Source organism: Bombina bombina, chromosome 2 (genome assembly GCF_027579735.1).
Source record: "Bombina bombina isolate aBomBom1 chromosome 2, aBomBom1.pri, whole genome shotgun sequence".
In the NCBI taxonomy this organism is placed as follows: domain Eukaryota; kingdom Metazoa; phylum Chordata; class Amphibia; order Anura; family Bombinatoridae; genus Bombina; species Bombina bombina.
The window spans coordinates 530,558,368-530,572,523 of NC_069500.1; the positions used below are offsets into that span (position 1 = coordinate 530,558,368).

Here is a 14,156-nt window from a genome sequence, read left to right on the forward strand (position 1 = left end):
TGTGAAGGCCCATGCACAAGTATTCAAATACCACACCTTCTCAAAGACTCAGCAGTAGTTTGTACGACACAAATTACGTCTTCTATGAGCAGGCATGGTGTTTGAATACTGGTGCACAGACCATCACAGGATATGTACGTATGTCTCTGAAAAACATTAATAACTATTACTAGAAGCTTTTTTGCTAATGGAAGTATATTGCAAAAATGCTTTTATATAAAGCCAAATGAACTGATGCACATTTCAATTTTGTCTATTCCTTTAAGACATCAGGCTCTTTATGTACTCGGACTGGAAATCAGAGAACATACAACAACAAAAATCTAGATTTACTGGGGCATTTCTTGATCTACTGACCTACTGTCCACAATAACTGCTGCATCAAAGATCAAAAATTATCTCATAAAATGCCAACTACTTGCAGGGCTGGATTTATAATTGGGTAAAGTTGTCACGTGCAGTATACATGTATTGGTAAAAATGCTTCTAGTAAACGTTATCACTGTTTTAGTGTTGACATTTTTCTTTTCACGTGCATGTGAAGTATAGCTAGATATTCTCAGTGCACCAGCATTTTAAATACTGCAGTTGTTCAGAGCACCAGTGGGGCTTGCATCTTGTCAGCAATTAATAAATTGAGTCATTACCAGATGATACAAGCACCTTGGGCTCTCTGAGCAAGTGCTGTGTTTAAAATGCTGGTGCACGGTGCATACTTAAATACAATTTTGAAACAGCTATAGCTTTTATTAGAAGTATTTTTGTTAATACATGTGTATTAAAAAAATGCTTCTGTTAAAAAGTGAAATGCATTCATGTGAATTCCAATTTTGACTAGAATGTCTCTTTAAGCCCACTGCTACAACCTGTCCTGGACTACATCAGTGGGTAAGGCATGATGAAGTAGCTACTGCCCAGAGAACCTCACTGTATTGCATTGCATTGCAGCGTGTTTACCCTGCCTGCTAGTAAGCTACGTCAGTAATAACCAGGTGACTAGTTAGTGCCTGCCTAAAACAGCACTTATGCTATGGTGGTTGCCTGGTTTCAATATTTTTTTATTCAATATTCAGATGGACTTTTAAGTGTTAAATGGGAAAGATTCAAGCTTTACGGCAGACAATAATTAATTATTGGTAACATTGTAATTGCGCCATAACTGATTCTTACAGTCTAATAAGTGTGATTTGTCGGGTTCTAAACATAGTACCAGTACAATCACCTATGAAGAATGTTTTCCTGTAGAGGCTATAACAAGATTCTTCTAAGTGAGTAGGAATCTCACAATCCAATACAGTATAGTGCACAGTTGTAACAACAAGAGATTACAGAAAATTGCATGTTGACAACAGTTCTGTATCTGCAGGATAGTGTCTAAACTTTGCCCCATGTTTGTGCCTCTATTCTGAAGCTTTTGCTCCCCTCATTAAACCAGAATCACTGCTCCTGATTGTTGATTGAACTTTGTTTGAGGTAGCCTCTCCTTAAAGTGCCAGTAAACCCAAAAAATAATGTTATATAATTCTGCACATAGTGCAGAATTATATAACCTCAGCTTAACACAAACTTTGTACCTTAAAAGATTAAAGTGAAAAAATGCTACGAAATTTACTTTCACAGTACGCTGCTCCTAGCTCTACTGAGTGGGTCTGTTTGTTTCCTCTAAGCGCATCGGGCACGCTGTCTATTCACAGCCAGCCCGATCGCACCATTAAACTCAATGTAACTCGCTCCCGCTCTGGTCTGGTAGCAGGAGCGAGTTACATTGAATTTAATGGAGCGATCGGGCTGGCTGTGAATAGACAGCGTGCCCGATGGCTTAGGGAAAACAAACAGACCCGCTCAGTAGAGCCAGGAGCAGCGTACTGTGAAAGTAAATTTCGTAGCATTTTTTCACTTTAATCTTTTAAGGTACAAAGTTTGCGCTAAGCTGATGTTATATAATTCTGCACTATGTGCAGAATTATATAACATTACTTTGTGGGTTTACTGGCCCTTTAAAGTAGTTTGTTGTTTTGTTTTGCTTTTGGAAATTAAAGGGACAGTCAACACCAAAATTATTATTGTTTAAAAAGATATATAATGCCTTTATTATCCATTCCTCATCTTTCCAGAATCAACATTGTTATATTTATATACTTTAACATTTAAACCTCTAAATTTCTGCCTGTTTCTAAGCCACTAGAAAAAAATTCTTATCAAATGCTTTTTTTTTTTTATAAGCTTTTCACAACAAGAGACTGCTAATCCATGTGGGCCATATGGATAACATTGTGCTCTCTCCCATGGGTTGTGGATGACACTGCACTAATTGGCTAAAATGCAAATCAATAGATAATAAATAAATACCCAAGTGATCAGGGGGGCTGTAAAAAAAAGAGGTAATCAGAGGTAAAAAGTATGTTAATATAACCATGTTGGCTGTGCAAAACTAGGGAATGGGTAATAAAGGGATTATCTATCTTTTTTAAACAATAACAATTTTGGAGTTGACTGTCCTTTGAAATCTTTCTTGTTTGTAAAAAATGTAACCTATTTTGTTGTTTCAAATACCTTCATAGAAATTTTAACTGCAGAAAAGTATAAATTTTATTGCTAATGTTGTCAGCTATCTCCATGGGACACAATAGTAACAATGTTTGTCTCATACTAATATGCTGCATGTTTCAATGATAATATTCCATTTATACTTTGTTGTGAGTGTGTGGTTTTATGGTTATATTGCACTTGTGCAGGTTTCCTGGTACAAATGGCAACTGGCCGTATACGCTCCACACGGAAGCTGAAACCATGGCTAGTGCAGCAAGTTGAAAGTGGCAAGTTTCCAGGACTTGTGTGGGATGATGATAATAAAACTAGCTTCCGAATTCCCTGGAAACATGCAGGAAAACAAGATTTTCGGCACGATGAGGACGCTGCCATTTTTAAGGTACAAGGTTTACAGTCTATTTATGTGACGCCACAACTGTGTATGACAGTTCTCTATTCGATAAACCCAAAACTTCCTCTACAGTCTCTTAAAGGGACATGAAACCCCAATTTTCTTTCACAATTCAGAGAGAATATTAAACAAGTTTCCAATTTACTTCAATTATCAAATTAGCTTCATTCACTTTGTTTCCTTTGTTGATGGAGCAGCAATGAACTTCTGGAAGCTAGCTGAGCAAAATGGGTTAGCCAATGACAAGTGGCATATAAGTGCAGCCACCAATCAGCAGCTAGCTCCCAGTAGTGCATTGCTGCTCCTGAGCCAACTTAGGTATGCTTTTCAACAATGGGTACCGAGAAAACAAAGCAAATTTGATAACAGAAATACATTTTTAAAATAAATTGCATGTGCTATTTGAATTATGAAAGTTTAATTTTGATGTTACTGTCCCTTTAAATACCTGTGTTATTCCATACATGATAATGACCCTTACTCATCTCATAATATTTTGTGCCAATACAAAATTTAGATTATAAGAGCATTTTTTTTTTGCTTTTACTGATTTTAGCTAACTTTATGATAATTTCCATCATAAAGGTAATGTCTAGCTCAGGAGCTGCAAGCTTTCTGCTCCCAAACTGGTCAGTCAATCAAAAGAGGTAATCACACAACCCATCAAACACTGCCCATGTTTTGATTGGGAGCTGCAATGCTTGTGGCTCCTGAATGGGACTTTATCTATGCAATTAGATCATGTCATGTTTGCATTTAGAATGTCACTGTAAAGAGTATAATTTTATATTCTTTTCCCAGAGGCAGAACTTTCTTTTTTATGACACGATGAGTCCACGGATCATCTTAATTACTAATGGGATATTCACCTCCTGGTCAGCAGGAGGCGGCAAAGAGCACCACAGCAAAGCTGTTAAATAGCTCCTCCCTTCCCTCCCACTCCAGTCATTCTCTTTGCCTACGTTAGTGATAGGAAGAGGTAAAGTTAGGTGTTAGTAAATGATTCTTCAATCAAGAGTTTATTATTTTTAAAGTAGTATAAGATTGTGCTGCTTTGTCCTAGGGTGTAGCCGTAGTCCATATCAGTCACTTCAGTAGAGCAGTGGTGGCTTTAGAGCGATGGGAACTTGTGGGACATAATTCTCACTGCGCCTCCCATACTGATGCTGCCCTACTTCTGAAAGACTGAGGGATCTTACTCCGTTTTTTCTTTTATCACAGGTCCATAGGAGGGAGAGGACCTCTTAAACCTGGGAACTGCCTTGCTGTCAGGTAGAAGATGAGGTAAGTGCTGACTTTTTTTCTGGGGGTAGAGAGAAATCTTAGAAAAAGTTAAAAAGGTTACTCTTTAAAATTTAAAGAGACAGTAATGTCTGTTATGTGACCCATTACATACATACATTAGCATGTCACAGTGCCTTCCTGGCTGATTAAACATTTTTAAAGGCACATGAACATTAAGTTTCAATTTAATTAGAAAAGTTAAGACTTTTATTTGAATATGCTTCATATGTGAGTCAGGTTGGTCCAAGAGATCCTACAGAGTATCTCCTTATGTTTTGAAACAAGTGTGGAACCTCCAATCCCTTTCTTTGTTCCTTATGTTGTGAGAAATTTACTATAGGGATAAAAAATTTCTCCTCAAGTGTCAATAAAATGTTTATAGCCCACACATGCAGTACCCTGCACTTTTTCTCTAACTCCATTTGGAGTTACTTGCAAGACATCGCTTCTCTAATGTCCTTGGCGATACCCGTTGCATGTCTGTTTTTCCTATGCTACAGGGAAAATGCTTGATGAAGTGTCTTAATCAGATACAATAGTAGCTATTCCGAATGTTTTTTTCCCTGATGTTGGAGGAGGAAGAACAATGGTCAAGATATGCCACAAATTTCTCCTAATGTGCCCCAAAAATTTATAGTCCGCATGCAGTGCCCTGCGCTTCCTCTCGCACTCCACCTGGAGTTACCTTGCATTTCATGCATTGTCTGTTTTTCCACACTGTAGAGAAAAGTACAAGAGGACATATATTCAATGAATATTCTGAATGTTTCTTCCCTGTACCCTGAAAGAGGAGGATACTTTGGTAGTATCTGAGGGGGAATTCTCAGTCTCAGATGGGGTAATACCTTTATCTTATCCTGAGGTTGATTTTCTTCAGTTTTAGCTTGAATACCTCCATTGGGAACTTGTGGAGGTTTTAGCTACCCTGGACGACTCAGTCTCTACCGGCGTAGTCTTTCCTAGAGGGTCCAGTAAAATTATACTGAATATGCCCTTCATGGTGAAAGTATTTCCTGTACCAGATAGGGTTATACAGATATTTGCTCAGGAATAGGAGAAATCGGGTATCCCTTTTTTCTCCTCCCCTATATTTAAAAGGATGCTTTCTATAGCAGACTCTATCAGGGAGTCTTTGCAGAAGGGAGATACTGTTCTCATAAAAGATAGTAGTTTCTTTTGGATCCTATGCAGGAAGTACACCCTATGGTAGAAGTTAGAGGGTTTAAATTGACAAAATTCGGTTGGTATGAATACTGTCACCAGTACAGCGGCGTACTGGTTTGATGCGTTGTCTGTTTCTATTGGACAGACATTCCTCTCGGAGGGATAGAATAAATGCCCTTAAGGTAGTAAACTTCTTTAATTCAGAGGTTTCTTAAGCTGGGAGCTATTATTCAGGCTTTGCTATTTTGGCCCGCAGAGCAGTATGGTTAAATCTGGGTCTGCGGATGGTTCATCTACACGATAAGAGAATTTTAGGTTCTTTCAAGATTTCTAGGGAAATTCTTCCCCCCCCCCCTTCTCCCACGTAGGAGCAGTCTAAGCTTTCAAGGAAGACCCATTCAGTCTTAGAATAGGGGGTAACAGTCCAAAAAGCCTGCTGTTGAATCAGAGACAGCATGAAGGGCATACGTCTGATCCGTATGGGGTCAGGTTTTCCTTCTTTCGATCAAGCTTGGCTTGTGATTTCATGATCCTTTGGGTGGTGTACATTGTGTCCTAGGGATACAAGTTAGAGTTCAAGACTTTCCTCCCAGGGGCAGGTGTCTGCTTTGAAGATTATTGGCAGACCAGACTAAATAGAGAGGCATTTTTACGCTGTGTACGGATTCTCTCCGACCTGGGAGTGAGATTTCCTGATCCGAACAGGAATGTGGTCTGGGATGCAACTCCTATCTGTTTGTGGTTCCCAAGAAAGAAGGAACTTTCAGACTTATTTTAGAATCCACTCTTTTTCTAGATGGAAACTATCGTTCTATTTTTTCTTTGGCCCAAGAGTGTCAATTATGACCATGGGAGATTTGAAGGATGCATACGTGCATCTTTCCATCCACTAGGAGTATCTCAATTTTCTAGGGTTTGCCTGCTAGACTAACTTTATCTCGTGATTCCTTCCGGCCTGGTCACAGTTCTCGGAATTGTTTTGAGGGTTCCGGGATTACTGCTGCTGGTGCTCTGATTGCGGAGCATTGCAGAGACACCGTTTTTCTGGACGGCATTTTGGCTCAGACGCCTTCCTTTAGACAAGCAAGATTACGCACAATTTTTCCTGCGGTCTCCCGGATGGAAGGTGAATTTGGTAAAGAGTTTCTTAGTTCCAACTACAAGGGTAGTTTTCTTGGAGAGCTATGTAGTTTCCTTATCAATAAAGCTGACCGTAGTCAGCAATTCTAGGATTTGTGTTTACCTAGCACTTCCACCTTAGTTCTCAACAGTTAAGATTTTAGATGGTTGTCTCAGGATCCTTGCTTCCAGGGAACCTGCTTTTGCAGTTCATCTGGCTGAGTGTGACAAACAGATGTCAGTCTTTTGGACTGGGGAACTGTTTGGGGCTCTCTAAGAGCAGGGAACTTAGACTCGGGTGGAGTCTATTCTTCCCATAACCGTTTTGAAAAAGTAAATCATCTCCTTGCCTGGCCTCAGCTTTGGCTGGGTTTATCAGGATTTAGTTAGATCTTACTTCAGCCATCGGGGACTCTGAGTTTTCTCGACCATGACAGAAGTAGCCAAGATCGTTCAGTGGGCTGATACCCACAATTGCTGTCTGTTGACGACCTGCATCCCAGATGGGACTTCTGAGATGCGGTCTTCGTAAGTAAGCAGACTTTTTACCCAGAGGGAGGGGGATGTCCAGCCGGGAGTGTTCCAGCCGGATTCTTTATGGGGTCAGTTACAATTGAATCTCATGGCTTCTCGACACGTTTCCTTGGAATTTCAGTTTTGCATACTTAATTCCTTCGTTTGATTTTTCTTCTGTAGTCTTGGCTCGAACTAAGCATGAGAAGGCATCAGTGATTCTCTTCTCACCGGCGTGGCCCGCAGGATTGGTATGCAGTCCTGGTGGACGTGTCACATCCTCCACCGGGGAGTCCCGTGAAGGAAGGACCTTCTACTTTAAGGACCCTTCTTTTATCCAAAGACAGTTTCTCTAAAGCTGACTACTGGAGGATGGAAGTTTTATTTCATCCAAGCGTGGGTTAGGAATTGATCAGTGAGACCATGATTCAGGTTTCGTAAGCCTGTGTCTAGGATGATTTTACCCATATTTCATGGTATAAATATTCATAATGGTGTGGATCCAGGGATTATTCCTGGAGTAGAGTCAGGATTCCTAGGATATTGTCTTTTTTCTAAGAGGATTGGAGAAAGGACTTGCGACAAGTACCCTAAAGGGTCGAATTTATGCTTTTCTCAATTTTATTGCTCAAGCGTCTGGCAGATGTCCCAGATGTACAATCCTTTTGTCAGGCCTTGGTCAGGATCAGGCCTGTGTTAAAGCCAGTTACTCTAAGCCAGTTACTCCTCCATGGAGTATTCTTTTGGTTTTGAGAATTTCTCAAGGGGCTCAGTTTGAGCCTATGTATTCCTTGTATATTAAGTTTTTATCTTGGAAAGTTTATTTCTTCTGCTCGCAGAGTGTCAGAGCTCTCGGTATTGCAGTATGAGTTCCATTACCTTACCTTATTTTTCATTTTGATAAGGTAGGTTTTAGTACTAAATTAGGATTTCTTCCTAAGGTAGTTTCTGATCGGAACATTAATCAGGAGATTGTTATTCTGTCTTTGTGTCCCAATCCTAATTCTAAGAAGGATCGGCTTCTGCACAATTTGGATGTGGTTCGTGTTTTAAAGTTTTACCTGCAGACGACTAAGGATTTTCGTCAGTCTTCTGCATTGTTTGTAGTTTTCTCAGGAAAATGTAAGGGACAGAAAGCTACTGCTACTTTTCTTTCTTTTTGGCTGAAGAGTATCATACTTTTTGCGTATGAGACTGTTGGACAGCAGCTTCCAGAGGTTACCTCTCCTTCCATGAAGACTGTTGCAAGAATTAAGCTTCTGTGGAACAGATTTGCAAGGTTGCAACTTGGTTCTCTCTTCTCACTTTTTCAAACTTTTTCTATATTTGACTCTTTTTACTTTGGCTGAGGCCGCTTTTGGGAGAAAGGTTCTTCAAGCAGTGGTGCCTTCCGTTTAGGTTTCCTGTCTTATCCCTCCTGTATCATCTGTGTACTCTAGCTTGGGTATTGAATCCCATTAGTAATTAAGATGATCCGTGGACTCATCGTGTCATAAAAAAAGAAAAGAACATTTATGCTTACCTGATAAATGTATTTCTTTATTGACACGATGAGTCCATGGCCGGCTCTGTTCTTGTAAGACAGGTTGTTGGTAATTATAAACTTCAGACACCTCTGCACCTTGGTTTTTCCTTTCTATCCTTAACTTCGGTCGAATGACTGGAGTGGGAGGGAAGGGAGGAGCTATTTAACAGCTTTGCTGTGGTGCTCTTTGTCGCCTCCAGCTGACCAGGAGGTGAATATTCCATTAGTAATTAAGATGATCCGTGGACTCATCGTGTCAAAAAAGAAATACATTTATCAGGTAAGCATACATTTTCTTTTTTTTTCACTTTCTGCAATGAGATTTATTTAGTGAAAAATTTTCTGCAGGTTATTTTTAAATAAAAATAGATTTTAAATTAGGCAGCTACACTAAAGCATCAGTTCAAATACAATGTGTTGATTAACTGGAGAATAATTACATTTTTAAAGTTTTTTTAGAATACATTTCAGCAGTTGAAATCTGGATTGCAAATTAGCTGCGGACAAAAAATAAATTGTAAAATGTCTCTTGAATAAATTTGTTTCCTTTTCTTTTGGTCTAACATAGACATGTAATAATAAAAAAGGTGCATAGCTCACGAGAATGGCTTATATTCAGAAAAAACAGTAGACTGGGAAAGGCTAGGGGGTAGGATTGAAAACAATCTGAGAGCCAGTCAACAATCAATGGGCTGCTGCTTTGCAGCTCTACTGCAGATTTGACTTTCACTTTAAACAGCAATTTGCTGTGTTAAGGAAAACTTACACAGTGCAGCCAGAGCACAGCACTGTTTGAAGAGAACAGCCTGATGTGGATCAGTGCTGCAAAGTTAAAGCACTAAAAGTTAAAGTTCCTAAAAGTTCCTGCATATGTCCTGTTCTTTCTGCAGACTTGATGCATGACATCTCAGATCACTGTATGTTCTGCCTTTGGGATTCTTTTACAGTAATTTAGAATCACTAAAAGTGGAATAGCTTCATACAAAGTTCTAGTCATCCTATTTACTAGCCTATTCACTAGCTGACTGAATATGTGATGTCTGCAGGCCTGGGCAGTGTATAAGAATAAGTTCCACAATGGGGACAAAGTTGATGCAGCTTCCTGGAAGACAAGACTTCGCTGTGCTCTGAATAAGAGCCCAGAATTCGAAGAGCTCCCTGACAGATCCCACCTGGACATCTCTGAGCCTTACAAAGTCTACAGGATTGTTCCAGTTGGGGAGCAGGGTAAGTGCTAATTGTGTACAGTATAAAAAAATAGATTCTGCAACATTGGACGGTGGCAAAATACGCAAAGAATAATAAAAAACTATACATTTAAGTTAACTGGTTGCAAGGATTGACTGCACTATTTATCTCCCATGTAGTAAAAAATATACATTTTTGCACTGATCTGAAACTTCTCTACATAGAAACGTGATTTGTAGGCACATATTCTTGGCTGTGCCCAGTAAATGCTAGTTTACTCACCACACATGCACCAAGGGAAAATGGTGTTTGTGTCTCTTACCCCTGAATGCCAATATAATCAATCTTGTGAAAGTCTGTGGTTGTGTAGTCATTTATTTTTTAAAAAGCAGCCTTTTTCCAATATATATTCTATTTTAGTGAAATAAAAAAACTATTGTTTTAAGTTTTTATCTTCCTTTAAAGGGATATAAAATGGATTTTTTCCCCATTGTCTATATAAATATATATCCTTAACATTTGATCAAATACCTTGCGTTTTGGATCTTAAGCTGTTTCCTTGCAATATTGATTCAAAAGTATGTGGGTTTCCAAACCCACTGTAAGGCTAATTTACACGGTGAGAAACCTGGGTTCTATCACTCTATGCAGTTCTAGGTATCAAGCACTGTCCCACGCATGCGGTTTGTAATATGAGCATGCGCAATATGCGATCATACCAACTACAAGATGTTACTATCTTAGCAGTCGTGACCGCAGTGTTATTGGAGCCTCAGCCAAATTCATTAGCAACAGACACGAGCGAAGCAGCAGAATCGAAGTTCGAGGTTGTGCGCTATACAAGTATCCAATTATTATTATTGTAAGTTCACCCATAGAAATATAAGCATACATAATATTGATTGCAATGCGTAGGTGCTTGGAAATGCGATCAGCATAAATTAATATGCTAATTTGGAGCATAGCTGGGGGCTGGAATTGGTGATGTAAATTAGAAGATAAAAATTTTCATTTTGTATCAAGTAAGAAGCTTCAAATTCAAATATAAGTTAGTTGATTATAATGCTTTTAATTTACTCTTTTCAATGGTATGTTTTTTATTACTTCTTTTTTTTATATACATTTTTATAATTCTTTAAGGTATGACCTTAAAATCCTAACTAATGGGTAATTCACAGACATCCCAACCTGCAAAAACTCATTTCAGGGAGGTGGCTTCAACCCCCCCTTTCAGTTATATATTGGACACCTTGAAACCTTAAATAAGATACAGACTTATTAAAGTAGCTTCCCACTAAAGTCACATTTTAAAAAAAGTAGCTTTATTGCACAACCACATGCAACAAACCTATTTTCCAGTGATCGTACGCTAGTTAAATGCTTAAATATTTTAGAATACAGTTTAATTACCTGCAGTAAATAAGGTAGTATTTGTGTTTTTATTTTATTAAAATCAGTGGGGAATTTTTGGTTACTGATGCATGCTTTAAGGGTTCTATAACGTCCCAGCAACTAAAGGCATTCCTTAAAGACACACTTTTCCGGATTTGGGCCACATTGGATCATGGTACTTGGAGTTTCAGGGAGATTGCATTCCATTTGCTGGCATCAGGGAGCCGCTATTACAATCAGGGAGACTCCCTGAACTTCAGGGAGGGTTGGGATGTCTGAATTCATATGCATCCAGTTAAAGGCAGCAGTTTTCTATCCCAAGATAATTTTCTGCAGCTCCTCTTGTAAAAATATAAATTACAGGTTTCCTGTGCAGCTGTAGGCTACCTGTAAATAAAATGCTTTCTTCAAATACTTCATGACATATTAGAGATTGCCCTGATATTGTTTATTAAGGTGAACTGTATTCAGGTGCTAAAACAATTTCCAGACTATTTAGACCATGCTTTGTTAAAAGTGTGGTAGAATATTTTGAAGTTCCATGAGCTTTTATGACATAAAACTTGAAAATGAAAAAAGAGATGCCTTATCTAGAATGGGCGTCAAAACATATTAAATTATTACCACCAGAAAAACACCATCAAAGTCTATGGGGAGTTTTGAATATAAATAATTTGATACGTTTTTCTAAAGGATTGTGATGGTTTGGCAATAGAAAATGATCTTGAGAAAGGCTGCCATTGTAAGTTCCCACAGGAATAGGGCCCTCAATTCCCCCTATATGTGTTTGTAAGATTTTGTCCTGTCTCTTACAAGTTTTATATCATTGTTTTATTTAAATGAATTGTACCCGTGGACAGTGCTGCGGAATAAGTTGGCGCTTCATAAATAAAGTATGATGATAATAAAAGGAGACCAAGACTAAGTGACAGAAGATAACTGAACCCAGATATGGCCAATACTGTGATATAACATTTGAGACTATAAACAGGATAGAATAATAAGATAAAGAGACATGAACACCGAGGATCCATTTTCCCATTTTCATGTGCCTCCAAACACTGACATGCAGTCATAATTTACAGTCTGATTATTGTATTCTTGATTTCAAACATGCACACACACTTCTAAAGATATTTATTAAAACACTCTAAATGTCCATTAAAACAGTGTCTAATAAAAAATAACCAATTTAAATAATAAAAATAAATAAAACAAATTGGTACAATTTGAAATCCACCACTTAAATTAGGAGTCCACTATATGGGGATGAGTTTGCAATATTAAAAGGCATGTTAAAATATTTTGGTCTCTTTGTTGCATATAAAAGATAACATTTTAGAATATTACAGATTTTTTAATGACTAATCCTGTGTCCAGGTATGAGTTGTGCACAAGCATACTCTTCTGTAGGGATACGTAAGTCAAAATTAAAATTCAGATTAGAGCATGTAGTTTTAACCACTTCATGCTAGGGTGCAAGTGCTTAGATCAAAATGATCATGTGATTTCAAGGCCAGGATCAGATCACGGGGGACTGCCTACGCTAGTAGGCACGCCTCAAGTCCGATATTTGATTACGCAAATGGTGGATGCTGCAGGACACCATATAAGGTAGGACATTCCATGCTGTCCTTCTACGTTAAAGACTAAGTCTAACGGCGTGAAGGGGTTAATAGACTTTCTAATTTACTTCCATTATTACATTGTGTGCACTCTTTTTTTTATATGAACACTTTTTGAGGCACCAACTCCTAATGAGCACGTGCAAGCTATTACAGTGTATACATATGATTCTGTAATTAGCTTATGGCTGTCACATGATGCAGGGGGCCTTCAAATTGAAACCTCTACTGTATTTAATGATCCTTTAACCTTAGAATCCTGTTAACAGTTTTAATTTAAAATGTTTGCTGCATGAAAAAAGTTTCACATGTTAAAATAGTGCTCTCATGTGCATATTTTATCTGAATGTGCCTTGTGATTGAGAGGTTTTAAAATGACTAAAACACTTAGAATAATATTTTTTTTCCACACTGACAGAGACCTCAGGCTCGGGAAAAACTGGGAAGAAAAGGAAAAGTGCTGTAGAATCAAAAGACAGCTCATCTGATGAGGGAGATGGAGAAGCACAAAACCAGAAGAGGCCTACCCTTAACTTGGTAAGAGAGTACTTTTTAAAAACAAATAATGAAACAACACTGTTTGCCCTGTGTTACAGAATATTATAAATGCCAGGAATGTAACAAATGATGTGGTGGATTTAGGATAGGTGGTAAACTGTTATGGTGAGGTGATTGGAGATTATGCAGTTTACTATTAATGAAATCTCCCTCATAATCTGTGTATGAGGGGCAGGGGATGCTATTTGCTTTTTATATAACCCACTAACCCAATTAATTACGTCTTACAGAAATATATAGCAATTTAATATAACCTACCCAGGGTTACCCAACCTGGTATTCTTAGGAGTTTATCTTTGAAGCCCATATTCTAGGGGGTAAACATGAGCTTTTAAATTACCCAGGGCAACACAGGGAGCAGCCTCAGCAGACACTAAGTGAGTAATCTATAAAGGTCACTGGAATTAGTCACCTCTACATGCATCCCCCCCCCATGTGTAAAACCTACATTTCATGCTTAAAATTATAAAAATGTAGGAAAGATTGCTTTTTGCAAAGCGAGATATATGTGGTATTTTAAATTCTGTCATTTTATCGAGAAATATATGTTGCTGGATTATAATAATGTTTGCTAGTTGCAACTCTAGTGCACTAGGGTTGCCACCTCGGCCGTATTTTCCTGGACACTTATGAGTTACACATGCTGCAGGGCATGCATTGTGTTGCTGGACAGTAGAAAAATAGTGACCCTGGACAGCACAATAAATGTTCCTCCCTGCACACCCTGCTGCATGTGTAACTCATAAGTGTGCACCCAGACTGGTCTGAGAGTGATAGTGCAGTCCATTACCTTGTAGGTCTTTCATATTAGCAGTATCTTTGTTTGTTTTTTGTTATTTACTGAGGT

The 14,156-nt window shown here is 38.4% G+C and overlaps 1 protein-coding gene across 1 annotated transcript in view; it reads left to right on the forward strand.

The window, feature by feature from the left end:
- Positions 1–14,156, forward strand: part of IRF9 (interferon regulatory factor 9) — a 79,801-nt gene that overhangs the window by 13,546 nt on the left and 52,099 nt on the right. The window contains exons 2-4 of the mRNA XM_053702362.1: positions 2,736–2,929; positions 9,593–9,773; positions 13,170–13,288. Coding sequence (XP_053558337.1) covers positions 2,750–2,929; positions 9,593–9,773; positions 13,170–13,288 — 480 coding nt within the window. The 5' untranslated portion in view covers positions 2,736–2,749. The remainder of the gene's footprint in view (positions 1–2,735; positions 2,930–9,592; positions 9,774–13,169; positions 13,289–14,156) is intronic.